This window comes from Enhydra lutris, unplaced genomic scaffold (assembly GCF_002288905.1).
Source record: "Enhydra lutris kenyoni isolate GAN:26980312 unplaced genomic scaffold, ASM228890v2 scaffoldscaffold75, whole genome shotgun sequence".
NCBI lineage: Eukaryota > Metazoa > Chordata > Mammalia > Carnivora > Mustelidae > Enhydra > Enhydra lutris.
The window spans coordinates 5993454-6018369 of NW_019154159.1; the positions used below are offsets into that span (position 1 = coordinate 5993454).

The 24916-nt window shown below is 55.5% G+C and overlaps 1 protein-coding gene across 3 annotated transcripts; it reads left to right on the forward strand.

Annotated features, from left to right (window-relative positions):
• The first annotated feature begins 5830 nt into the window (after positions 1-5830).
• On the forward strand, positions 5831-24666 carry LOC111160372 (nuclear prelamin A recognition factor). 3 transcript variants are annotated; one of them, XM_022523447.1, is made up of 11 exons: positions 5831-5939; positions 7487-7567; positions 9806-9949; positions 12319-12451; positions 15039-15173; positions 17329-17447; positions 18741-18870; positions 19886-19949; positions 20793-20817; positions 21630-21787; positions 23234-24666. In XM_022523447.1, exons 1-11 carry the CDS (start codon positions 5913-5915, stop codon positions 23613-23615), a joined length of 1398 nt encoding a protein of 465 aa, XP_022379155.1. In that variant the 5' UTR covers positions 5831-5912; the 3' UTR covers positions 23616-24666. The 3 variants fall into 3 exon arrangements, with proteins under 3 accessions (XP_022379155.1, XP_022379156.1, XP_022379154.1); XM_022523446.1 differs by having other exon boundaries at positions 5898-5939; positions 20793-20930; positions 23234-23548; XM_022523448.1 differs by lacking the exon at positions 9806-9949 and having other exon boundaries at positions 5860-5939; positions 20793-20930; positions 23234-23548.
• The last annotated feature ends 250 nt before the right edge of the window (positions 24667-24916 follow it).

The window sequence follows — 24916 nt, forward strand, 5'->3', positions numbered from 1 at the left end:
GAGAGGGCCCGCCGCAGGCTCTTTTTATAGGGGGTGGCTGGGCGGGGGTTGTTGTAAACAGAAAGTCCATTGGAGGGAACGGGAAACTGGAAGTACGGTGGCTTCTCATTGGCTGGAAGGTGGCCCCTCCCCATTAGGTGGGCTGTGACCGTCTCCATTGGCTGGACTGTGGACTTCTCCCCTGGGCTGGGTTGTGACTGTCTCTCCATTGGCGGGACTGTGTGTCTCTCATTGGCTGGGCTGTTGCCAGAAAATTGCGGTAGGAAAGACCATTTGCTCCAGGAAAGCCTTGCGGCAGGCACGTAGGCGGCCTACCTGTTCCCTCTCCACCAAAGCAGCACCTTCCCTTACTGCCGAGTGGTGAAGACCCAAGCAGGACTGAGTCACGTGGTCCCTCCCTGCCCAGGGCCCTAACTTGCCTGGCTGATTCGGACCAGGTGAGGGCAGGAGCGTACCTGAAACAGGAGCCTACCTCCCCGCGTGGCCGCCGCAGGGGGAGGGTCGAGTGGTACGTGGGGTGCTGGGAGAACACAGGAGAGCTTGTATTCCCATTTTTCTCTTTTCCTACTTACTCCCAATGTGTTTTAGAACTTACATTAGTACAACCGTGCGTATTTCCTGGTAAAGAAATATGTACGTTGGTATGCAGAACCCTAGAAGACTGACCAATAGAAGCGCACGACCCAAAGTTATACTTCATCAGTCTGCTTCAGATACCCTCTGCCTGTGGCTCCCAACCTGAGCAGGCATCAGAATCACCAGGCAGGTTTTTGGTCTTTTTTATTTTGTTTTGTTTTTAAAAGATCTTATTTATTTATTTATTTGGCAGAGATCACAAGTAGGCAGAGAGGCAGGCGGGGGGTGGGGGGGAAGCAGGCTTCCCGCTGAGCAGAGAGCCCAATGCGGGGCTCGATCCTAGGACCCTGGGATCATAACCCCAGCCAAAGGCAGAGGCCTTAACCCACTGAGCCACCCAGGCGCTCCTTACCTGGCGGGTTTTTGAAACAGAATGCTGGCACCTGTTCCCAGTGGTGGGTGGGGATTTAAAATTTAGATGGTGGTCATATTGCTGGTCCAGGAACCACGCTTTGAGCCCATCTACTCTAGCTGCAGCAAATCTAGGCTGCGTCTGAACACAGCAGTCTCACCAAACGGACCCCTCAGCTCGCATTCTATCTTCTTGAAACGGACTTCCCCTACACTGTCTTGAAGGTTTATTTGAATTGTTAATACCTTCTTTAAGTCCTTCTGCTTGCCGCAAGCCTCAGAATTTAGGTAGAACCGAGAGGATACCCAGGAAATTCTACTTTGCATTACATGTATTTGCATAATTTCACCTTTTCTACTGGATCATAAGCCATTTAAAAATGAAGACTGCACTGGACTTTTACAAAGGTTAAGTGTGCGAACAAGTGACAGTTAATTTGGTCAGAATCCTGCTAAATATTGGTAATAGCAAGACTGGAAATACAATATCCATAAATAGGGGACTGAGTGAATAAAACTGTATATTGTGCCAATTATCAGTGCATTCTATCTCAGCTCTAAATTCAAACTTCATTACGCGATCCCTGAAAATGGATCTGAGCCCTCTATTTTTTGTGCGCTCTCTGGCGTGATGCTAAACTTTGTCAGTAGAGGGTGCCGGAGAGACACTGCGGGAGGAAGAGCTCTTTGGCTTCTGGCTCCTGTAGCTCCCAGGGCTTCTGCGGCGCCCAGCCCTTACTGGGCACGCTGGCCAACGTAACCAGTATCCACCAGCTTCTCCTTACAACCCCCTTGAGTGGTTTTGTAGAAAAGTACCTCTAGTGAGATCCCTTGTGTGGCGGGGGGAGGGGGGGGAGACTTTGCGCAGCACCCTGTAGATTAGATTTCCAGCAAGTTCCGTCAGTGCGACATCTGACTTCTCTGCCATCCAGTGAGCCAAAGGCGGCTTCCTCCAACAGTCTAGATCTTATCCTGGGGCACAGAGTGGGCTCCGACGTCATAGCCCTGGTTGGGGGGCTGTGGTTACTCCTTGTTTCTTACTATTCTTGCATTCTCTTTTTACTGGCCAATCCCTCACACCAATCCCCAGTTATTGCTAGTGATTCTTTATATTAAACTCTATTCAAATTATTGTGTGCTTCCTCTCTCCTGATTGGACCCCACGAAGGAACAAGGACTATCTCTATATACTGCGACGGCGTGCTCTCCATCAAGCAAGATGGAGAAACGTGCGTAAGGTACTATCATTTAAGAAGGGGTTGTACAGGATGCCAATATATATTGAAACAGAATATGTGAAATGTGGTGGTTTTATTCTGGATAGTAGAGTGAGTTAGCATTGTTAGTCTGAGACTTTTTAATGTATGTAATGTGAGATTATGCAGATGTGTGTGTTAGGTCGGTACTACTGGGAACCAAGAATTTCAAATAGGAGTGATGGATGTGAGGTCGGTGAGGGCAATTATTCAGAACCCTGTATGCCTAGATTTGAATCAGAAGGACTAGCGTGAGTTCATAATGCATTTTGCTTTAAAAAGTACGTTTCCTCATGCTGTCCACTGAAAAGTCCTAGAAACAATGACCAGTGCAGTAGCAATGAGCAATTCTAGCATCCGTTCTGTGGTTTTAAAATACCAATTCCTACTAAAGGAACCAGGCTTTTTGGAGAAAGGACTGGTTTCACGCCTAAGCAGGAAATGTACAAGCAAATGTATCAAAAAGCAAAAAGACTGTTAACATTTGAGCATCTTCTCAAAAAATTTTGGAGCCTAGCTGAAGAAATTCTCTTAGCAAAAAAGAAAAAAAGGATTTGAGTATCAATAGGAATAATTCAAATGAATTGAAAATCTCCAACCATTTAAATCCATAACTCTTTTTTTTTTAAAGTAATCTCCATGCCCATGTGAAGCCCAACATGGGGTTTGAACTCACAACCCTGAGATCAAGACCTGAGCTACGATGCTCAACCAACTGAGCCACCCAAGAGCTCCCAAAATCCATAATTCATAATGATATATATTTTAAATTCTTTGTTCACTTTCGGAGGATGCTGAGAAAGGAATTTGGATTTTTTTTTTTTTTTACAAATTTATGAATTCATCTTGTCTTTATAAAATTTACAACAGAGTAATCAAATAGTGAATGAGAGGAGTTTCTCATTATGAAAGTATTCCTTGGGCGCCTGGGTGGTTCAGTTGGTTAAGCATCTGCCTTCAGCTCAGGTCATGATCCTAGTCCCGGGATCGATGGGGTCTCTGCCCAGAGGGGACTCTGCTTCTTCCTCTCCCACTGCTTGTGCTCACGCGTACACTTTCTCTATCTCAAATAAATAAATAAAATCTTTTAAAAAATATATTCCTGCTAGTAAATTAAGAAGAAATGATAGGATTAAGACATTGCTATCATGAATGGGGGCACCTGGGTGGCTCAGTGGGTTAAAGCCTCTGTCTTCGGCTCAGGTCATGATCTCAGGGTCCTGGGATAGAGCCCCACATCCGGCTCTTTGCTCTGCGGGGAGCCTGCTTCCTCCTCTCTCTCTCTGCCTGCCTCTCTGCCTACTTGTGATCTCTGTCAAATAAATTTATAAAATCTTTTTTAAAAAAAAGGAAATGTTCTTCTAAGACATTGCTATCATGAATGAATTGATCTATGCAGTTTTTTAAAAAAGATTTTATTTATTTATTTGACAGACAGAGATCACAAGGAGGCAGAGAGGCAGGCGGGGGTGCGGGGGTAAGAAGGCTCCCTGCCGAGCAGAGATTCCCAATGTGGGGCTCGATCCCAGGACCCTGGGATCATGACCTGAGCCGAAGGCAGAGGCTTAACCCACTGAGCCACCCAGGAGCCCGATCTATGCAGTTTTATTAATGGGCACTAATATCACAGAATGGAGTTGGTGTTATTTCCTGATGGAATTACACAGGAACATCTATGAAATAGTCTTGCCAAAAAATTTAACCTGGGATCAAAGTATGAGAATGCTTGACTACTTTTTACTGGGACTTCAGAGGACAAGGGTATACTAAAGGACTCCACAAGGATGCAGGCAGCACTTCTTAGAAACCCTACAGCCAGACCACCTGACTTCTGTATAATGATATGCAAGGAGAAAGAGGGATGTGGATGGAATCTGCAAATTTAAACACACAGCCTTCAGACACTCTGTGGTGTCTTTGCAACTTCTGAGCCTTAAGTTATTTTAAAACAGAGAATTTTTTAAGAGACATAGGAAACACAAACCAATGAATACATTGGACTGACTTAGGAGTTAGACTTAAAAAAAAAAAAAAGGTGGTGGGGGGGGGGGGGGGGGGCTGGACACCTGGGTGGCTCCTTTGGTTAAGTGTCTGCCTTCCACTCAGGTCATGATCCCAGGATCCAGGGATGGAGCCCTGCCTTGGGCTCCCTGCTCCGCGGGGAGCCTGCTTTCTCCCTCTCCTGCCTGATGCTCCCCCTGCTTGTGCTCACTCTCTATCGGCAAATAAAGTCTTTTTTTTTTTTTTTTAGGAGAGATTAGGGAAACCTGGACACTAAATACATATCTGATGAAATTACGTAGTTGTAACTTGTTTTCACATGCGGTAATGGTATCGTGAAAATGTTTTTAAAACAGTAAGGAGAAATACACACAAAATGACAACCTAAAATTACCCTCTTATTCCCGCTGAAAATGGAGGGAATGGCGCTGACACAGACGAGTAACGCAGGGGTTAGGCTGGCGGCCGATTCAGACCCCGCGGGTTTACCTGTCGGATCTGCAAGAAGCTGTAGGAACCCCATAAATTAAAATGGAATCAAGAGAACGTCCTTTGGGTGGGGTTGGGGCGGGCAGGGGAAGCTGCCCCCCAACACTGCGCTCAGCTGCGAACCAGCAGGAACCTCGCAGTAACCACTGCCGCACCGTCGCAGCGGGAGGACGCCGGCCCCCCCAGCCGCAGTCACAGCTCGGGGCTGGCAAAGCCACCGTCCAGTCTAAAGCTGCCCCTCCCAGTGGCCCCGTGTCCTCCGCGGACGTGGGCTGCTTCCCGCGGGCCAGCCGGCTCGGTCGGGACGGCAGCTCCCCGCTGCCCCCGAAGAAGCCCAGCGTGCCGGTGCGACGGCCGGAGACCACCAGACTCCCTCGGGGCCCCCGGACTGCCCCCGGCAGGCTTCCCGCTCCGACCATCCTGCAAAGAGCGGACAACACGGATGTCGTAGGACGTCAGCTTTCGCGACCATGAGTTAAACAGCTTCGTCTGAGCCCCGCAGGCGGGGTCATCTCCCCCAGAAACAACAACTGCTCATTCCCTGCAAAGCCGGCGCCGGACCGTCCAGGCACGTGCTGGAACGGCGGGCGAACTCGACTTCACACCCACCTTCCAGCGCTCCCCAGGCGCCACGTGGTGCGCACCCGCGCGTGCGCACTGCCGCGTGGCCGGCCTACGTGACGCGCCTCCGGGCGGCAATGGCGGTGGCCTGGCGAAGCCTGTCTCCAGGTCCAACTGACGGACCAGGCGCCCCAGGATAACTCCTACAGAGGGTCTGCCTGTCCGCCTCCTGGAGAAGGTCTGCTTGTCCGCTCCGGGCCGTCCCCGACCTGCGAGCCGCGGAAAAAGGCGAGATGACCCGCGGGGCCTCCCGGGCGACAGCCGCTCTCCGCCCCCGCGCTCCGATTGGCTCCACGGCCCGGCCCGCCCCTTCCCGGGGTTGTCATTGGCCGAGGCGGAGATATGTGGGCGGAGCCACACCGCCCCCTCTGCGCTCGTATTGGCTTAGAGTTGTGGTCCGCCCCTTCCCGGCGTTCTCATTGGTCGATCGGAGCCTCCGGGGGTGGGGCCGCGCCGGGGGTGACTTCAACAAAGGGCGGCGAGCGCCGGGCATCTGTGACCGAGTCTCCCGGTGCTCTTCTGAGGCCGAACTCTGGCCCCCGGCCTGCCCCGCTCCAGATGAAGTGTGAGCACTGCACGCGGAAGGTGGGCCCCGCGCGCTCGGGGTCGGACATCGGTCGGGCCGGGGTCGGGGCTGTTCTGGGTCAGGGGATCAGTCCTGCCGGGGTCGGGGCTGCTCCGGGTAAGGGGATCAGTCCTGCCGGGGTCGGGGCTGCTCCGGGTCAGGGGGTCAGTCCTGCCGGGGTCGGGGCTCCTCGGAGTCACGGGATCGGGGGTCGTTCCAGCCGGGGCTGCTAGGGGTCAGGAGGTTGGTCCGGCCGGGGTCGGGGCTGTTCGAGATCAGGGGGTCAGGTCGGGGTCGGAGCCGCCTGCGGTCACCGGCCTCCAGGAGACCTGGTGCCCGGTGCTGGCGTCCGGTCCCAGCTGCGGCGCGGTCCCGGGTTCCCTGGTCCCTTGGTCCCCCGACCCCCATCGCAGGTCTCTAGGATATGCCGCTCTCGGAGCCTGTGCCTCCGCATCATCCCTCAGACTCGGTCTCCTGTGTGACAGAGCTGGTTCGGGTTATACCGGGTGGAGGGCAGTTGGTAAGCGGCTGTCGCTGCACCTGCCGGATGCCCGATGCCCGGCGCTCCTGCGCGTCAGGTTACACTTCCAGGTGCCTCGTAGTCACCTTACATTTGGGCTCACGCTCAGTCTTTCTAGTTCTAGGGCACTTGTCTGTCGTTTCAAAATATGTTTGAAGCCCCCCCAAAAAGCAAAAACAAAAAAACCCCACTCAGAAAAACAAACTAACTTGTTACCACTCAGGGCAATCCTAGCGGGCACCGTTCTTGATGTGGATGATTGAAACAATGATCAAAACATGTTTTCTGTGTGTTTGCCTGTTTTTAAAGATTTTTATTTATTTATTTATTTGACAGAGAGAGACACAGCGAGAGAGGGAACACAGCAGAGGGAGAGGGAGAAGCAGGCTTCCCACCAAGCAGGGAGCCTGGTGTGGGGCTCTCAGGACCAGGATCATGACCTGAGCCGAAGGCAGATGCTTAACTCCTGAGCCACCCAGGCACCCCCAAAACATGTTTTTAAGGAGTTTTTATACAACTTACATGATTATAGTAAGAAAACAGGAACGTAGGAAGGACAGGGCTGGTACTCCTCTCCAGCTGGGTAACCATAGGGACCGTGGTAGCCTTCCACGCGTGCTTCTAGGCTGTAACAACATAAAGAGCCATTCACTGTGGGAATGGGGTTTTTTGGTTTGTTTTTCCAAAAATTGGATCATATAAATATTTTATCACTTCCTCCTTTTTTTTTTTTTAACTTAACATTATACAGAGATACATTTCCAGAGCATTACTCACAATTCTAGTTCAGCGTAATCTGAATGTAGCAGGTGTCCAGGCTGTCGGTGTTCATTTACCTGCCGGTGGAAGGCCACGTTGATTCTAGTTTTCAGTTACCGCAAGGACACGGATAGGCAAGGGCACGCATGTGTGTGCACAGGTCCGGGTACTTTTATTTTTATAGAAAAGATTTCTATGCATGAGGCTAATGGATGAGATTGTACATACATCTTTCTAAATTGAGAGTCAAATTAAAAGTACTCTTCTATGTTCCTTTGCTTTTTCAAGGAATGTAGTAAGAAAACAAAAACCGAGGACCAAGAGAATGCATCAGCTGAAGTATCGAGTCTGGCCCAGGAGAACGGAGAGGCAAGTAATTTCTCAGTTTCACGTTAGCCTGGAGTAAACGGCCGGGGCTGTTTTCCTCTTCTCGGAGGGCTTCTGTCCCTGGCACACCACTGCTCTAAGACAGAACATGCTGAAGTGGTGCCCCTGCAGGGGCTGCGGGCATGTGGGGTGGTCATTCCTCCCATCCAAGAACTAACGAGGCCCTGGGTTGGTCATTCCGAGGCACGTGACCTTCGAGACAGCAGTGCCAAGAGCGAGAGTTCTCAGAATACACACACCCAGCCGAAACCGACGGAGTGAAGAACAAAGGAAAATATCATCTTTAGTCACTGATTGGAAATAGTGGTATAATATTTAAATCTCCAATTTTTTTTTTAAGATTTTATTTATTTATTTGACAGAGAGAGACCACAGTAGGCAGAGAGGCAGGCAGAGAGAGAGGAGGAAGCAGGCTCCCCACAGAGCAGAGAGCCCAATGTGGGGCGCGATCCCAGGACCCTGAGATCATGACCTGAGCTGAAGGCAGAGGCTTAACCCACTGAGCCACCCAGGCTCCCCTGCCCCTCCAATTTTTTAAAAGAAAAATTTCACTCTGTAAAATGGGAGTTTGGGTAGGTAATTTATAAAAGAATCCAAATCTCATGATCCTGTTAGTTTATTTTTCCAGTGGTTTCTTCCCTAACTCCATTCTTGAGGGTTTAAATCCTTCTTAGCTAGCAGCGATGGCTTAAGTTTATTGGGTAGGGGAGGTCACTCTTCCCTTGGAAAGGACTGGTCCTGACTTCACTCGTGGAGAGCTGGCAGCGTGGGAGAAACAGCAGCAGGTTTTGCTTTAGTCTCTTGGTGCCAACACAAGGTCTGACCTGGCAGGAGCTGATCTCGTCCCTCTTATACCAGCTCTGCTCTGTGCTCTGGCAGCTTAGGGCTTGGCAAGCAGCAGATGAAATGGGCACCCAGGGCGCAGAGGCAGAAGTAGCAGGGAGCGCTTGGTGCCTCCCACAGCTGCCCTCTGGCCACATCACCTCGGACAGACATCTAAACCCGGGAGGCCGGGTTTCCTTATCAGTGACCTGGGGAGTTGGGTCCCTTCCCTGTCAGGGCTGTGGTAATGCAGAGATAAGTTATCCTGCCGGTGTGGTGGGTGGCACCCCAGTAGGGTGAGCAGCTCAGGGGCGGGGTGCACTCACCAGGAGTGGGGAGGTGTGGACAGAGTGGTCTGGGGCAGGAGACAGATCATCGGTGGGGGCAGGTGGCCTAAGGCAGCTAGAACAGGAGAAAATGAAGGAAAGGACCTGGGAGACAGGGTGGTGGGGGCCCAGGCAGGCCACCGCAGTGCTGAAAGTGGGAAAGCGGGTGTGGCACAGAAAGCTGAGTGCAGTTTGAGGTCCACAGGCACGGAGCTCGGTGGGGCTTGGGAAAGGAGAGGGCTCCACCAGAGGTGAAGATGGGAGAGGTGTCAGGGCTTGCAGGAGCTGGCACTGCTCTGGGAGCCAAGGCTGATGGCAGAGAAGGGGCGATGGACAGTCTTCCACAGGATACACATGTTTAGGAGACCAGAGGAGGTGGAAGGAACAGGACAGTGGGAAGGGACCGGACCCAGCCCAGGAGAGCTTGCAGAAAGGAGAAGTGTGCGGTGCATAGCGCACTGGGCATGGAGGAAGTCCCGCCGGGAGCAGCACAGAGAGCGCGCACGGGCACCTCTGCCAGGCCAGAGGGCCAGGATTCTCCTAGCAGCACAGCAGTGTCTACTAGGCCCCCAGCCCCAGCTGTGTGCCGGGCCACGTGCTCCAGACCCTTGCGGTGGCTGCTCTGGCCCACCTGGGAGCTTGTTGGAAACTCTTGGGCCCCATTCAAACCTCGGGAAGCCAGGCTGCTGACTTCCTTGGGGAGCTGTGGGCCTTGATGAGCTCACCGGGGAGTACAGAGTAGGCCAAGAGCGGGAATCCCCAGGGGCAACACAGAAGGGGACAGAAGGACGAGAGGCACTGGGCCAGCTCCTAAGACACAGGAATGTGGATTTCTTCCAACAATGTGACAGTGCTGTCCTGTTCTCACCCTGGATTGTCCTCGGTGTGACTCCTTGATATCACTGTGGCCTATTCTATCCCCCTCCGGCACCCGGAGCTCCAGGCCTGGCTCTGTGTTGTCCAAGATGATCCGTGTCTGTGTTCGTGTTGGTCTCATGCTGTCATTCTCCCCAGAGAAGCACATGTTTTAGTCTTTATTGAAGAATCAGACCAAAACATCCTTCTTTCATAGAAGGGAGAATTCCGTAAATTGGCCGACGCCAAGATCTTTCTGAGTGACTGCCTGGCGTGTGACAGCTGTGTGACGGCGGAGGAAGGAGTCCAGGTTTCCCAGCAGAATGCCAAGGACTTCTTTCGAGTTCTGAACCTTAATAAGGTAGGGCTCCTGGGCGCTTGCTGGTTCTGTGGTCTGGGGGCGGGAGGTGAGGGTGAGGCATGGAAGCCTCTGCGGGGCACCAGGCACGCGTCTTGGCCCCGGCCCCATATCCCTTGCTGGTGTCACGTCTCTCCAGAGCCCCTGCCCAGGGTCATGTTCCCTCACTAACGTGATACGAGGCAAGGTCCCTAGTCTGTTCCTAGAGGCAAGGTTCTGGTCCGATGGGCTTTTCAGGCTGGGGCAAGGCCGTGGTCCCTCAGCTGTCCTGTAGAGCTGTGTCACTCAGCTTTGGAGAGGTGAGAGGAGGGGCAGGTGAGCCAGAGGGGCTGAAGCATACCTGGGTTTGCCCCTCGCTCCTGGCCACACTCAGGAAGCCCGGTCATAGCCCAGCCTGCCTGCGGCAGCGCAGGTGCCCCTGGGAGCTCCCCGTGCCGTCTCGAGAACAGCCAGTGTGCCAGGGCCGGGCAGAGCCCATGAGCAGTGTGGGCTGCACGCGGGCGCCGCGGCACAGAGGACAGAGCCCGGCGGCGGCGTGCGTGTCTGCCGCCACCCCTGTGGCGTGCTTCCCCAGAAGCACCAGCATCCAGCATTTTTAGGTCATGGTTTCAGAGAGGAATATTTGTCTTCCTGTCGTCAGCAGTGCGTCGGTTCCCTTCCTGGTGGGCGGGTTCCCCGGGAGGCCCCCGAGTGAGCGGCAGTCCCCACCTGCTCCTGCTCGTCCTGCTCTGAACAGAATGGCTTTTCCTCTGTTACTACATTGAACAGACTCGGCTCGTGTATGAGGCAGCCTAGCTCCTCCCCGTGGCGACAGCTTGATTCAGTGGGAAGTCCTACTATTACGTGGGTGTTTATAGAAACTTCCGGTCGATGTGCTGCCAGTCAGCATTCCGCTGCCGAAGCGGGCAGGAAGAAGAAGGAAATGGTTATTTCGCGAGCCTGGGCGGAGGGGAGGTTCGGGTCGGTTGAGCTAGCTGCTCCCGCTGCCGTCGGGGGCACCACCGTTCCCCTTTCTCCGCTGCCCGTGGGCCTGGGTGCTGTCTGCTCCCCCGCCGGTCACAGAGCGGCTCCCTCAGAGAGGGGACGTTTGAGTGAGGACAGCGTCAGGGCATCAGGTGGAAGGATTGGAAGCACTGAGTCTGGCTCCTAGAGCTGGGGACGGACGACCCTCTGCCCTCCCACTTCTGTTAGCAGCTGGGACTCACACGCCCCCGGCCCTGCCTCCGCACCCTGCTGGACAGTGTCTGACCCACGCAGCTCTGTCGTGGTAATCCCGTGTGTCCCCTGAACGCCAGGTTAGAGGGTCACGTGGGAGACCTTCTGACGCTGGCGTCCTCACCTGTGCTGCCCTCCTGGGTCATGGCCCTTGTGTTGCTGCTGAATTGTTCGTGTTTTTCTCGGGAGTTCCTCAGCTGCCGCTGTCAGTTTTGACTCAGGGTGTTGATAGCCTTGTGGTTTCATGTTTACACAATTTTTTAAAAGATTTTTTTTATTGTTTTTGTCAGAGAATGAGCACAGGCAGGGGAAGCAGCAGGCAGAGGGAGAAGTGGGCTCCCTGTTGAGCAGGGAGCCCAGTGTGGGGCTCCATCCCAGGACCCCAGGATCATGACCCAAGCTGAAGGCAAACGCTTCACTGACTGAGCCCCCCAGGCGCCCCATACAGTATTTTTTAGAACAGTTTATAGAAGGTGAGCATGATCCACTCCTTAAAAACATCCTGCAGCTTGGGGATCCTGGGTGGCTCCGTCAGTTAAGTGTCTGACTCTTGGTTTCAGCTTTGGTTATGATCTTGGGGTCATGAGATCAAGCCCTGTGTCAGGCTCTGTGGTGAACATGGAGCCTACTTAAATTTCTCTCTGTCGCCCTCTGCCCCACCTCTGCTCTGTCTCTTTCTCTCTCCTTAAAAAGAAAAAATACATATATACACACATACATACATGCCCCACAGTTTGCCATAATGACCAGGGATTGAGGTCCTGTGGGGACAGATCTCCGGACACTGTTCCAGCGTGTGTATATTTTGTTCTAATTGAAATACGCTGGTGTGTGTGTCTTTAAATTGTTATTGGGTCATTTCACTTATTTATGGGCCAATATTTAATATTTATTTTTCCTTTAGAATTATCCACTTTTGTTCAGGTGTTCACATTTATCGATAGAATATTGTTTTTAAAAATTGATGAAATCTCTAGGGGCGTTACACTTCGTAATACTAATTTTTTCCCTTAATTATATTTGCTAGTGCGAGTGTATTTTATCAGTGTTTTCATAGAACACTTACTACATTCTGTTTGACTGGAGTTTTCATTATGGTGTCTTACTTCACTCTGCGTACCCAGCACACATATCGCTCTCTCCTCTGTTTCCCCCAGAAATGTGATCGCTCACAGCACAAAGTGCTGGTAGTGTCCGTGTGTCCTCAGTCTCTGCCTTATTTTGCCGCCAAATTCCGCCTCAGCGTGACGGATGCATCTAGAAGACTCTGCGGCTTCCTCAAAAGTCTTGGTGAGGCGCCTTGATCCTGTCGTGAGTCTACGGGGCCAGCCGACAGCTGCCCTCTGTGTCTCCAGTGTTCAGCTCCCGGGGGCACAGCGTGACAGGACCTCCACCAGCATCTCGAGGAACGTGAGAGGACCCAGCCTCCAACCTGCAGGAGGCGGGCGCCCCTCACCCCCTTACTGTGCGGGCGGGTGTTGCGTGAGGTCTGTGGCTGGCCCTCTGGGAGCAGCGGGTGATGGGGTGGCAGGGACATGTGGGAGGCTCCGGGGCTTGCCAAGGAGTGTGGTGTCGTCTTGGCCCCAGGGCCCGCAGAGGGCTGGGATAAGCCTAACCATGGCAAGAGGACCGGCATCCAGTTTTCCAGGTGCTCTCCGGAGAGCAGAGCAGGGAGGGAACGGGCTATCTCCCTTGGTCCCTCTCAAACGTGCCCAAGAGCTCAAATGTGAATGAGCTGGAATGGAACCATCCAGAGTAGTGATGGGCAGGCTCCCGTGTCATTCACTGCTATTGGCCTGCCCAGCCCCAAGCCCCCTCCCACCCCCCCTCTGTGTAGCGTCTGCCACCCTGGGCTGTCCTCCTGCACAAGACCACCAGGCAGGCTCGGGAGAGGAGAACTGGAGGCGTTTGCCAACATGAGTCTTGGTTTTTCTGCAGTGGCGTCTTTTTTTTTTTTTTTTAAAGATATTCATTTATTCATGAGTGACAAATAGGGAGAGAAAGGCAGAGGCAGTGGGAGAAGTAGACTCCCCAAGGAGCAGGGAACCCAACACAGGGCTCCATCCCAGGACCCTGGGATTATGACCCGAGCCGAAGGCAGACGCTTAACCAACTGAGCCACCCAGTCGCCCAGTGGATTCTTTTTCTGTTGTTGTTTTAGATTGATTTATTTAGGGGCACCTGGGTGGCTCAGTCGTTAAGCGTCTGCCTTCGGCTCAGGTCATGATCCCAGGGCTCTGGGATGGAGTCCCGCATTGGGCTCCCTGCTCAGCGGAAAGCCTGCTTCTCCCTCTCCCACTCCCCCTGCTTGTGTTCCATCTCTTGCTGTGTCTCTCTCTGTCAAACAAATAAAATTAAAAAAAAAAAAGATTGATTGATTTATTTTAGAAAGAGTGTGTGTGCGAGCATGCCAGCTGGGGGAGGGGCAGAAGGAGAGGGAATCCCAAGCAGACTCTCTGCTGAGCACAGAGCCCGACATGGAGCTCAGTCTCTAGACCCCAAGATCATGACCTGAGCCGAAACCAGGAGTCAGATGCTCAACCAGCTGAGCCACCGAGGCGCCCTGCAGTGGCTTTTAAAGACCTAAACACGTGGAGGGTTACTAAGAAAAGAAGGCGACACTTGGAATAAGCCCCTGGTCCTTGGGGCACTTTGCATGGTTCCTGCGCGCACCGCTGCCGGACTGGGCCACGGCGCCGGTGCCGGTGGGGCCGTTCCCTCAGGCTTGTGATCTGAGAAAGCTTCCGGTGGGCTTGGCTTTACCGGAGACCAGAGTTCCTGGCTACTGTCTCTCCTCATACTGAAAGGCCCTATTTGGGGAGATAATTTTTTAAAGAGTGGGGCATTAGATATTAGTAAAACATATCCACAGTGAACCTGACTTAAGTGTCATCTTAAAACATTACCTTATGTTTTATAATTTTTTAAAGAAATTATCTAGTTGCAGTTATTAAGGTTATTTAATTCACTTTGCTGTAATTATTAAAAGTATAATGTTTTGTCTTGGGCTTATGTGCCAGTATTAAGAAAACTTATTTTAAAGATAGCTAAAATAGGCACCTGGGTGGCGTAGTCATTTAAGCCTCCAACACTTGATTTCGGCTCAGGTCATGATCGCAGGGTCGTAGGGTTGAGCTCCACGTCGGATCTGGGCCCAGACTGCGGCTCTCTCTGGCTCTGCCCCTCCCCGTGCTTGCGCTCTCTCTCAAATAAGATCTTTCTTAAGAAAGAAATGCTAAAAGCTTTAAAAAGAAGAAAATAGATAGTTACAAATCAGCATAAAAGTTATGGCCATCAGAAAGGGATGGGCTGCCAATTTACTCTTTTTTTTTTTTAAGATTTTATTTATTTATTTGACAGAGATCACAAGTAGGCAGAGCGGCAGACAGAGAGAGAGGGGGAAAAGCAGGCTCCCCGCTGAGCAGAGAGCCCGATGCAGGGCTCGATCCCAGGACCCTGAGATCATGACCTGAGCCGAAGGCAGAGGCTTAGCCCACTGAGCCACCCAGGCGCCCCGACTCTATTTATTTTAAAGACATCAAGGATCATCAGACTGAGATCTAACCTCTGACCAGAAGCGAGTGCTGCGGGTTCCATGTAATCTCATGTTACCGTTATGGCTACTGTGAGGTTTTGCATCAGTGTAGATGTAGAGAGAACAAGAGGAAGCCAGAGAGAAAACATACATATTTTATTGTGAAAAATGATCCTGTTTGTTGTTTGAAGAAGAAGGTGAGGCACGGTCCTGGGCTTAATGCAATCTGTGGTATAGACAAGGTAAGAGGGAGGCACAGAGCTCGGGGTGCTGTGGAGTCTGCAGACTCGCCAGGGTCCCCCGATAGGTGACGAGAAGCTGAACGCGCCCTCTTTCCCGCAGGGGTGCACTATGTCTTCGATACAGCAGTAGCCGCAGACTTCAGCATCCTGGAGAGTCAGAAGGAGTTCGTGCGCCGGTACCAGCAGCACAGCAAGGAGGAGCCCGCGCTGCCCATGCTCACCTCCGCCTGTCCCGGTGAGCGCCCAGGGCCAGCGGCCGTGCCTCCGTGCGCCAGAGGCACCATTTCTCACGAGTCTGCCTTGGAGGCAGGCACACAGATGGGTGAGGTCAGAGGTCACAGGCCCAACGCACTGGGCATCCTAGACCTGGAGGGAGTGGAGTGTTGGTGGGGACCCCCGCAGGTCCACTCCAGAGCCCCCCACCTCACTCAGCCCCTGCCTGGTGCACACCAGCCACCCCCCACTCCCAATCCGGCCTGATACTTGCTGCATCCAGGGTCTTGAGCCCTTTAAGTCTGTTTATATGTAGGTTTGGAGGTTCTAGAATGTTCTTCCTAAATGATGATGCACTCTCCCTGGGGAGTTCTTTATCCCCAAGTGTGTCAGAACTATAACTGGTTCAGCTTCACATCACCTCTCAAATTTAGGGACATGAGGCGAGATTCGGTTCAAAACTAACCCTTGTCTACAGTCAGCGTTGTCCTTTTTGCTTCTCAACGACCGTAAGGACATGAAAGCAATGTCAAGGTCGGATGATCTGACCTGGCAGATGGGATCAGGGCTGGGGGCAGTCCTGTGCCAGTTCGCGGGGCATCTTCCTCATGCAGGGCTCCCGGTCTTGGGGTGCCCTTGCTGCCCACAGACTGACAGGTGTCTCCTGTGGGGTGTACTTCTGCAGAGCTGGGCGCCTCGTGCCAGGCCTCTTCTCCAAGTATGTCCCCTCTTGTCCCGGCCTGTCAGTGGTGGCCCAGGGGAGGGGGGAGTCTGCAGTGCTGCAAGAAAGAGCCAGCACCGAGGTAGGACGTGAGGGCTGTTGTCATCCCCTGCTGCTGTGAAGCCCGCAGCCGCTTCTCTGTTCTCCTGACTCCATGGGAGCCGGCAGGGGCTGTCCAGGGCACAGGCCGGTGTGTTTGCTCCCGGCCAGTGTCGAGTAACCAGTTTCCGATCACAGGTCTCCTCAGGAAAGTGCTGACCTGTCTGGTTTCAGATGCAGGGCAGCATGGACTCTGGGACCCTGATTCCTCCTCCCCGTCCCTGCTCGGTCCTCTTCCCCACCCCCGGGCTGTGCATCCTCCGTGGGTTCTGGCCCTTACCTCCTGCTGTTTGGCGTGATGTCCGGTGCCTCTGGCCGCCCCACATCAGCTTGCCTACAGCACCGAGGTGCCCTCCGCCAGGGAGCCATGTCGGCAGGTGCTGGCCTGGCACTGAGGCCGGGTGGGCGGGGCCTTGCCAGGCCTGCCGTGCAGTGGGAGGGGCCTTGGGCCCCCAAAGGCTCCATCGTGCTTGGCAGGTTTTTGTGTTCAACGTTCAGAGGCAAGGGGTAGTGAGAGTCCTGCCGTGGCCGCTCCCCTCGGAGCTTCCGTGGTCGCCGCGGACGTTTTCCTGTGTGCACTCAGTCCCGCGTGCCGCGGGCCGCTGCGGTCGGCGTTTGCTCAGACAGGGTTGCCGCGTCGCCGGACGTGCCTGCTGCTGCTCCTGGCCGGCAGCGGTCAGAGGGAGGTGGCCGGCGGTCCCCGGTGTCCGATGAGCAGCTTTGCACGTGCCGTGGTGCTGTGGTGGGGACGCCTGTCCGTAGGGTCGGCCTCTCACCAGGCTGTGCCCAGGAGGTGAAGGATGCGAGCCCCGCCTCCTGAAGGCCTTCTCTGACCCGCGCTCCCCGGACAGCACCGCTGCGGGGGACCCCGGCCCACAGCAGCCCTCGGTGGCTCAGGAGATGCTCAGTACCAGGCCAGGTGCTTAGGCGGAGACCCCGTGTGCTCTCTGGACATCACCCGGGCCTGTGGAATTCTGTCCTTTCCCTGAAGAGGGGCAGTTGTTGGCTAGTATCTTGCTATAGGCTTTGTGGCCGCCGGCAGCAACACAGTGGGAGGCCGGGTGCCCTGGGACGATGCCGCACGGCTGCTCCGTGAAACTTGTTTTCTGCACCAGTTTTCACTTCCTTCCGCTGCATCCTCTTTGGTCAGGGGCTGGCAGGGCCATCTTGCAGTCTAGGGCATATGCACCTGGGGTCTGTGGGGCCCAAGGTGCCACGAATTCCCGGGAAGGTCAAAAGAAAAGGTTTCTGGCTTTCCCCCAAGTGACAGGGTCTGGGAGCTCAGAACTCCTCGTGTATGACGGAAAGGAGAAGGAAGCCCTGCGAGGAGCTGACGGGGGGGCCGTTCTCTCCCCAGGCTGGGTCCGATATGCCGAACGGGTGCTGGGCCACCCTGTTACCCCACACCTCTGCACCGCCAAGTCTCCCCAGCAGATCATGGGCTCCCTGGTGAAGGATTACTTCGCCAGACGGCAGGTAAGCCAACCGCCTCCCAGAGGGCAGCACGCGGGCTAGGAGATGGTGGATGTCCCCACCAGGCACAGTGAAGGTGGTCTTGGCCTCAGATCGAGTGGAAACACTGTCTGTCCTGGTAATGGGGGCCCCTGGAGATGATTGCAGTGAAGAAGGCCCTGTGTGGGGTCCTGGCCTGTCCCCAGACCACAGTGAGTAGGCATGTGACTCCTTTAGCCACTTCTGCCTTCACATGGTGGGAAAACTCCCAGGCAGGCTCCTGAAGGCCTTCCCACGCCCCTCACCTGCCGCGCATCCCCCCTGTGCGTGGCACCTGTGTTTAGCTGGTCCCTGTGCTGTGCCTCCCCACTGCAGGGCCCCACTCCAACCCCCTGCCTGCCATCTAGGGCCACCTCAGGATCCCTGGCAGCGGCCAGGCCTGGTTCCTGCCGGAGGCCCCCAATACCCCAGTGGTGTCCGTGATGTGGCCCCCTCTTGTGGTCGGGTCTCCAGCTGCCAGGGTGCCCACAGTCCCCCTCAGATGACACATCTCTCCAGGGAACCAGTGAGGTCTGGCCCTGGAGACACTGGAGGACACAGAGAGCGAGGGATCCCACAGACCCAAAGCTTTAAGAAGCCACACGCTTTGACACCCTCGTGTACTTAGGGTGCAGGAAAAGGAACTGTGGGACCTTTTCCCTTGTGCTTGCCCCATCCCCACTGATTGGGGGAATCCGGGAGTTTGCCAATCCTAGAGGGTAACCGGGCCTGTGGGCCTGCTGAGGGACAGCCGGGTGCTCTCCTCAGGCTCTGCCCTGCGTGGGGCCATTCTGCCGAGGCCTCGCCACAGATGTCACTCAGCAACTGCCCGCTCGTGGTGTGGCTGCCGATTCAGCTGCAGGCAGCAGAGGAGCGTCCTGAATATGTGTCCCTTGGGAAGTTTCCGGAAAGTTTGAGGGTCAGCCAGCTCAGGCGACGGTCCCACAGTGCCTTATCCTTTTTGGCGTTTGGTCAGCATGTGCACAGGTCTAGGGCAGGCGGGTTCAGCTCTTGGCAGCTCTCCCCCAGCATCTCCAGCTGCCGGACCTTCTGGGCTCTGGGTGGCTCAGCCCCATCCAAAGTGAGGCGGCCCTGCGGGGGGCCGGTGCAGCTGGGAGGCAGGCAGGGGTCACAGCTTGGTCTGCAGGAGGCCGGGCGGGGACCCAGAGTGGCCTCAGCACATGGGAATGCACCTGGGGAGGGGATTTTGGGCACCAGCTCTTAGCTGGCCTCCTCATTTCCCCACAGCCCCAAGCAGGGTTTGCCCTTTCTTCCCAGAACCTGTCTCCAGACAAGATCTTCCACGTTATCGTGGCTCCTTGCTACGATAAGAAACTGGAGGCCCTTCGAGAAGACTTGCCCACCACTTCCCACGGCTCCCGGGGTGCTGACTGCGTGTTAACCTCAGGTGAGGGGTGGGCGGGCAGGGTATGCCTGGGGCCTCTGGCCAGTCGTCCTCTGAGGTCCCGACAGGACCCCCGAGGGTTTGACTGCAGGGAAGTAGGGGGGCAGCGTTCCCACAGCCTGACGTCCCATGTGAGACAGAGGCTCTACCAACCGACTGGACCTGCACGTGGCAACACGGGGACTTTTTTTGAGTCAAGTGGGGGCCCGTGGGGCTCCAGTGACCTTGCCAGCAGCTCCCACACAGTGCGCTTGGCGGAGAGCCTGCAGCAGGTTCTGTGTGATGGGGCAGAAGTGATTCTCTGGTGTCCTCGAGAGCCGTTCAGTGGGACACTGCCGTTGGGGGGTGGCTTATGTCTGCGAACCCCGTGCCGCGTCGGCAGGGCAGCCGGCTCTTGGGGGCAGAGACTCCTGGGTGTGGGTCCCTCCAGCATGAGGACCCGAGGAGGGTCTCTGCTTCCCCGGTAGCCGGTGGGTTTGCGTGAGAACCGCGCACCAGCCTTGCTCGGGCACAGTGCCGGCTTTACTGTTCCATCCCGTGTTGAGTCACTGCGTGTGCGTGTGATGCCACGGCGGTGGGCGGCAAGGGTTTCTGGGGGCCCTGGTATAAAGGGAAGTGGGAAAGTGGTTCTGATTCTCAGTTCATCTTTGCACACCACCGACCTCCACGTAAATGCAGCCACTGTGTCCTGGTCCTCTGTCCACAGGTGGTTATACACAGGTGTTTTCTGCTTCAGAAACAAAAATATGGAGAGATCGTCGGCAAAAGCATTCCTTGTTTCAAGGGCAGAAGGAGGACTTGGACTCTTAAGTTTTACCAGAATTTTTCACATGTTAGCATTATGCTGCGCCAGATGGGTTCCTGCCCTCTGTACGGGTGACCGTGCCCAGGGTCACCTTAACAGAAGCTCCCGTGGGGGAGATAACCTTGGAAGCAGCTCCTCAGGAAGCCTGATGTCCCTCTGGCGTGGGCCGTGTGGCTCCTTCCGCCGTGCCTTATGCCGCCTCTTTGTCTGTAGGTGAGGTCGTTCGGATGATGGAGCAAAGTGACCACGCGGTGAGAGATGCTGCCGTTGACACTCTGTAAGTGACTTTAGCAGGGAGGGGCACCTTGTGGGTGGCGTCCCTTCTTCCTGATGAGGCCATGGGCAGCAGAGAGACGGGGGTGGGGGGCTGCCTGACCTGGGATTGCCACTTCCTGTGTTGTGGCTCGTCCCCCACCATGACCCTCGGTCATCCTCGCAGCTCTCCAGCAGAACACCAGCCGGGCCCTGGTGTGCGGTGCCACCCGCTGGGGTGTGGGGATTTGGGTTTCCGTGGGGATATTTACGTGTCCACGCCCTCCACCTCTGAATTCTGTGTGTTCCTGGTGTTGTGCATCTGGACCTGCCCAAGGGTGGGTCACCTTTGGGAAAGAACAGCTCTCCCACGTCTCTGCGTGTTGAGAGCACTGGGCCGGGGCTCTGTGGTCCTGGTGTTCCGAACCTGCACCTGGCGCTCCCCTACGTGCAGGCCTTGGGCTCCGCGCGGGGCGAGTCTGGGCTGCTGACCGGTGGCAGCCCTCGCGTGGGAGGCTACCCTGAGGCGCACAGAACTGACGGCCACAGAGTCTGTGGCCAGAGCCCATGCGTGTCCCCACTGGGGCGTGTGTGCGCGGAGTCCCGGCTCTGGCCCGAGTGCCTTGGTTTTGGGGAACACGCGGATGCCGGGCGGCAGAGAGGGGAGCAACCAGCCCAGCGCACTGAGCAAGGCTCCGCCTGCTGCTTTGGCCACGGCGGTCGCAGGGGACTCTTCATATTGGTTGTTAAAACTCAGCAACGTGAGATTTTTGCCTGAAGTGTAAATATCTGTGAAAGGTTTCTCTTTTCACGGGGAATCCTGAATCTGGAAGTCTGACTCCTGCTCGGTCGCTGTCTGCCTGGCCAGGTTCGGAGGCCTGAAGGAGGAAGAGGTGAGACGCCATGACGGGGCCAGCTCGGACGGGTACCTGGCGCACGTCTTCAGACACGCAGCCAAGCAGCTGTTCGACGAGGACGTGGGGGAGGTCACCTACCGCACCCTGAGGTCTGCCTGTGTGCTCAGCACCGCTGTCGCGGGCACGCTGCCCCAAGCCAGTGGGCGCGCACGCGTGTGGTGTGTGCGTGCACGTGTGAGTTGGGGTGGGGGGCTAGCTTGCTTACAGGGTTTAGAATAGCCAAGACCAAAGTGCTGTTTTTATTCAGATTTTTCATTTTGCTACCATTTCTTTTTTTTTTTTTTTTTTAAAGATTTTATTTATTTGACAGAGAGAGAGAGATCACAAGTAGGCAGAGAGGCAGGCAGAGAGAGAGAGGGGGAAGCAAGCTCCCTGCTGAGCAGAGAGCCCGATGTGGGGCTCAATCCCAGGACTCTGAGATCATGACCCGAGTTGAAGGCAGAGGCTTTAACCCACTGAGCCACCCAGGCGCCCCGCATTTTGCTACCATTTCAAACTTAGACTGGAAAATGATCGTCTGCCGCAGAGGAAGGACGCAAAAGATGCTGTAGATTAAAATCCATTTTGTTGGGATGCCTGGGTTGCTCAGTGGGTTAAGCATCTGCCTCCCTGATCCCAGAGTCCTGGGATTGAACCCAGGTCCGGCCTCCTGCTCAGCCGGGAGTCTGCTTCTCCCTCTCCCTCTGCCCCTTCTCCATGCTTATGCTCTCTCTCACTGTCTGTCTCTCTCTGTGTCTCAATTAAAATAAAACCTTTAGGAAAAAAACCCCGCTGTGTTCATCTTACAGGAACAAAGATTTCCAGGAGGTCACCCTCGAAAAGAATGGGGAGGTTCTGTTACGCTTCGCTGCTGCGTATGGCTTTCGAAACATCCAGAACGTGGTTCTGAAACTGAAGAAGGGCAGGTTCCCATATCACTTCGTGGAGGTGCTCGCCTGCGCTGGGGGTAAGACATGGGGTCTGGGCCACACTGCCCCAGCGTCCTTTCACGGCCCCCACAACCCCTTATGAAGCAGGCCCTCCTGGGTTACCCCAGGCCTTGCTCATTCTGACAGCTCTGTGGGACTATGGAGGCTGCCCTTGTGGTTCTGACACAGTGGTCCCTCTCCATCCCTCACCACATAGTAGAAAAGCCAGGGTCCCCTTAGAAGACCCCTGGGGACATGGTCCCAAAGAAGAGCTGCTCGTGAGAGCCTGATCTTGGTTCAGATGGCCCCACCGGTAGCCAGGTTCTTTCCTGAGGGACAGAGGCAGGCCGGGGAGGCCCACATGGGAAATGGAGGCTGACAGGAGGCACCAGGGCCGGGGTTCCACAGCAAAGGCCAGGGACTTGCTGGTGGAATAGGTACCAGTGTCCAGGGAGAGGATCCCATGGCCTCCGGTGGCTGTGGGATCACCTGCGCCCTATGGAGCAGGGAAGGCCCAAAGGTTTCCAGCCTGCCTGAGAGGGGGCGTGGCCAGGGCGCAGACAACCTGCAGCGCCTCGGAGGGCGTGTGGGGCTGCGGGGAGCAGACAGTGAGGATGAGGCAGTGGGTGAGCTGGGCCCGTGGCGGGGGGTGGGGTGTCCAACTCCCCTGAGCCATGGGTGGGGGCTGGGCAGACTCACCTGCGCCCTGACAGCGGGGGAGCCGGGGGCAGGGATCTGAGGAGAGGAGCAGACCGTGGGAGACCGGGCTCCCTGGGAAGGTAAACAGGGTCTCCTGCCATGGCTCAGCGTCTTCGAGATTCAAGATCAAACGTGTAGCTGGTGGAGGGCGCCTGGGGCGCTCAGTCGGCTCTGCCTTTGGCTCAGGTCAGGATCCCAGGGTCCTGGGATGGAGCCCCGAGTCAGGATCTCTGCTTGGCGGGGAGCCTGCTTCCCCCCTCCTCTGCCACTCCCCCTCGCTCGTGCTTTCTCAAATAAATAAATAGAACCGTTTTAAAAAATAACAAAATAAAATCTTTAAAAGAAAAAAAAGGCACAGCTGGTGGGTGCTGCTAAGGGACCAGTAGAGAGGGGCTTGGCCAGGGTGGCAATTTGCTACAAATTCTTTTAAATGAACTTAGGCCTATAAATCATGGCATCATTTAATAAGCTGAGAGGAAACCGCACCTTCCTGCTCTTCTGCAAGTCCCGATGGGTGTCCATGGCCAGCCAGTCCTAGAGGCTGACCGCTTACTTCACTTTTAGGTAAAAAACGTTTCCTGGATAACGTACATTAAGAGTAGGAAGCATAAGGGGCTGTGAGCCCATAACCAGGGCTCTTGAGGCCTCCGGGGCCCCATGTCCAGAGTCCAGCCCCGGACTCTGGCCCCATGGTGCTGCACAACGCCGTTGTCCCTTTCCCGCTCCAGAACCATCCCCTTTGAAGTGGAAGGAAGAAGAGCAGCAGCTCCCTGCTTGTCTTTCAGGCTGTCTGAGCGGCAGAGGCCAAGCCCAGACCGAGGACGGGCGGGTAGACAAGGCGCTGCTGCGGCAGATGGAAGGCATCTACGCGGACATCCCTGTGCGGCCCCCGGAGACCAGCGCCCACGTGCAGGAGCTGTACCAGGAATGGCTGGACGGGGCCGACTCCCCCAGAGTCCAGGAAGCCCTGCACACCATGTACCAGGGCGCAGGGCTCCCCGCGGGCAGCCGGGACATCAAGTGGTAAAGGTCGAGCCGGCTGCCAGGGAGGGAGGCACAGCTGAGCGCGGGCCCGAAACCCTGCAGGAAAACGGCTCGGCTTCTCGGTTGCTACCTTGGTTTTCAGAATTCTCTACCCTCTTTGCTGGTGGTTCCCTCTCTGTTTGATGTGGTGCTATCTTTGTGACGCGTGCGACTGGAGGGAGTATTTTGACCTGAGAGAAGGATTGCCCCAATTTAAGTATCCTTTTATCTTAAGACTGAACAATATCCCAAAGAACAAGAATGAAGACAAACCACTATCTTTTAGGCTTAAAAGAAATCCAAAAAGTGTCCTGTGAAGAACTAAGACCCCAGAAGCTCAGGCTCGTCTGCCTCAGAGAGACGGCGTGAGGAGGTGACGGGAGGCGGCCGCTGTGGGGTCTGCCCGATTCGGCTCTCATTTTTACCCACTTCACGTTACTCCTGAATGTTTTTGCCAGAATGTGAGTCAGTCGCGTCCTTTTGGAATTGGGAGCGGATACACAAGTCTGGATTTCCAGCTTTCCTGGCAGCAGTGGGCCACGTGTCTCAGCAGCCCCTCCTGGGACCAGACCTCTAACCCAGGGGCTCCGTGGCTGCGGGTGCTGTAGGGCCCAGACACGCACCCACCCGTTCAGCCGTTAAGGGGAGCGCACCGTGAGGCGGGGGAGGCCTGGCGAGGCTGCCGGCTCTCTAGGGACGGGAGGACGGAGGAGGGAGACGGGGCAGAGATGGGCTACCCGTGTAGGCCAGGCCGTGCTATCGAGGGGCGCTCCCCTCCGTCCGTCCTGATGCCGCTGCGGTCCTGCCTCCCCCCAGCCTGTGCTTCCTGAGGGGCGCTCGGGCAGCCCGTGCTGCACCACAGAGAAGGAAAGGGGCGAACGGTAGCCCCACAGGCGGGGCTGGCAGCCGCCGGAACACAGACGCGCTCTCCAGGCCCGGGCTCGTCCCCAAAGTGCGAGACCTCCGCAGAGGGCTCGGATATCGGGAACCCGAATGACAACGCTCCTCTCAACCCCTCCATGCCGTGAAGCCTCCGCTTCCCTCCGTTTCCTCGTGTTGTGTGTCGTGCTGTGGCGCGTACCTGTCCGGGCTGGTGGCTGCGTGTGGCGTGATTGTACATTTCTTTCTCTCTGTTCGTGACCGGGTTCATCCTCTGCGGTCACGGATGATGGAATAAACAGCTGAAGGATGGGTCTGTGTGTGGAGAATCCATGAACCAGGTGCTCCCTCCAGCCAGGGCCCCGGGCTGCGCTCTGAGAGACGCCTGTGTCGCACAGGCCGCGCCCTCCGTCGCCTCGCACTTCTGCAGCCAGTGCCTGGCCCGGAGCAGGAGAGCCGTCATCCTTGGTCTCCTCAGTGGGCCTAGAAAGCCACCAGCCAGGTGTGCGGCCAGTTCCTCTTGCTTCAGAAGCAGCCCCTTCCCGCTGCACGAATCGCTCGCGGGC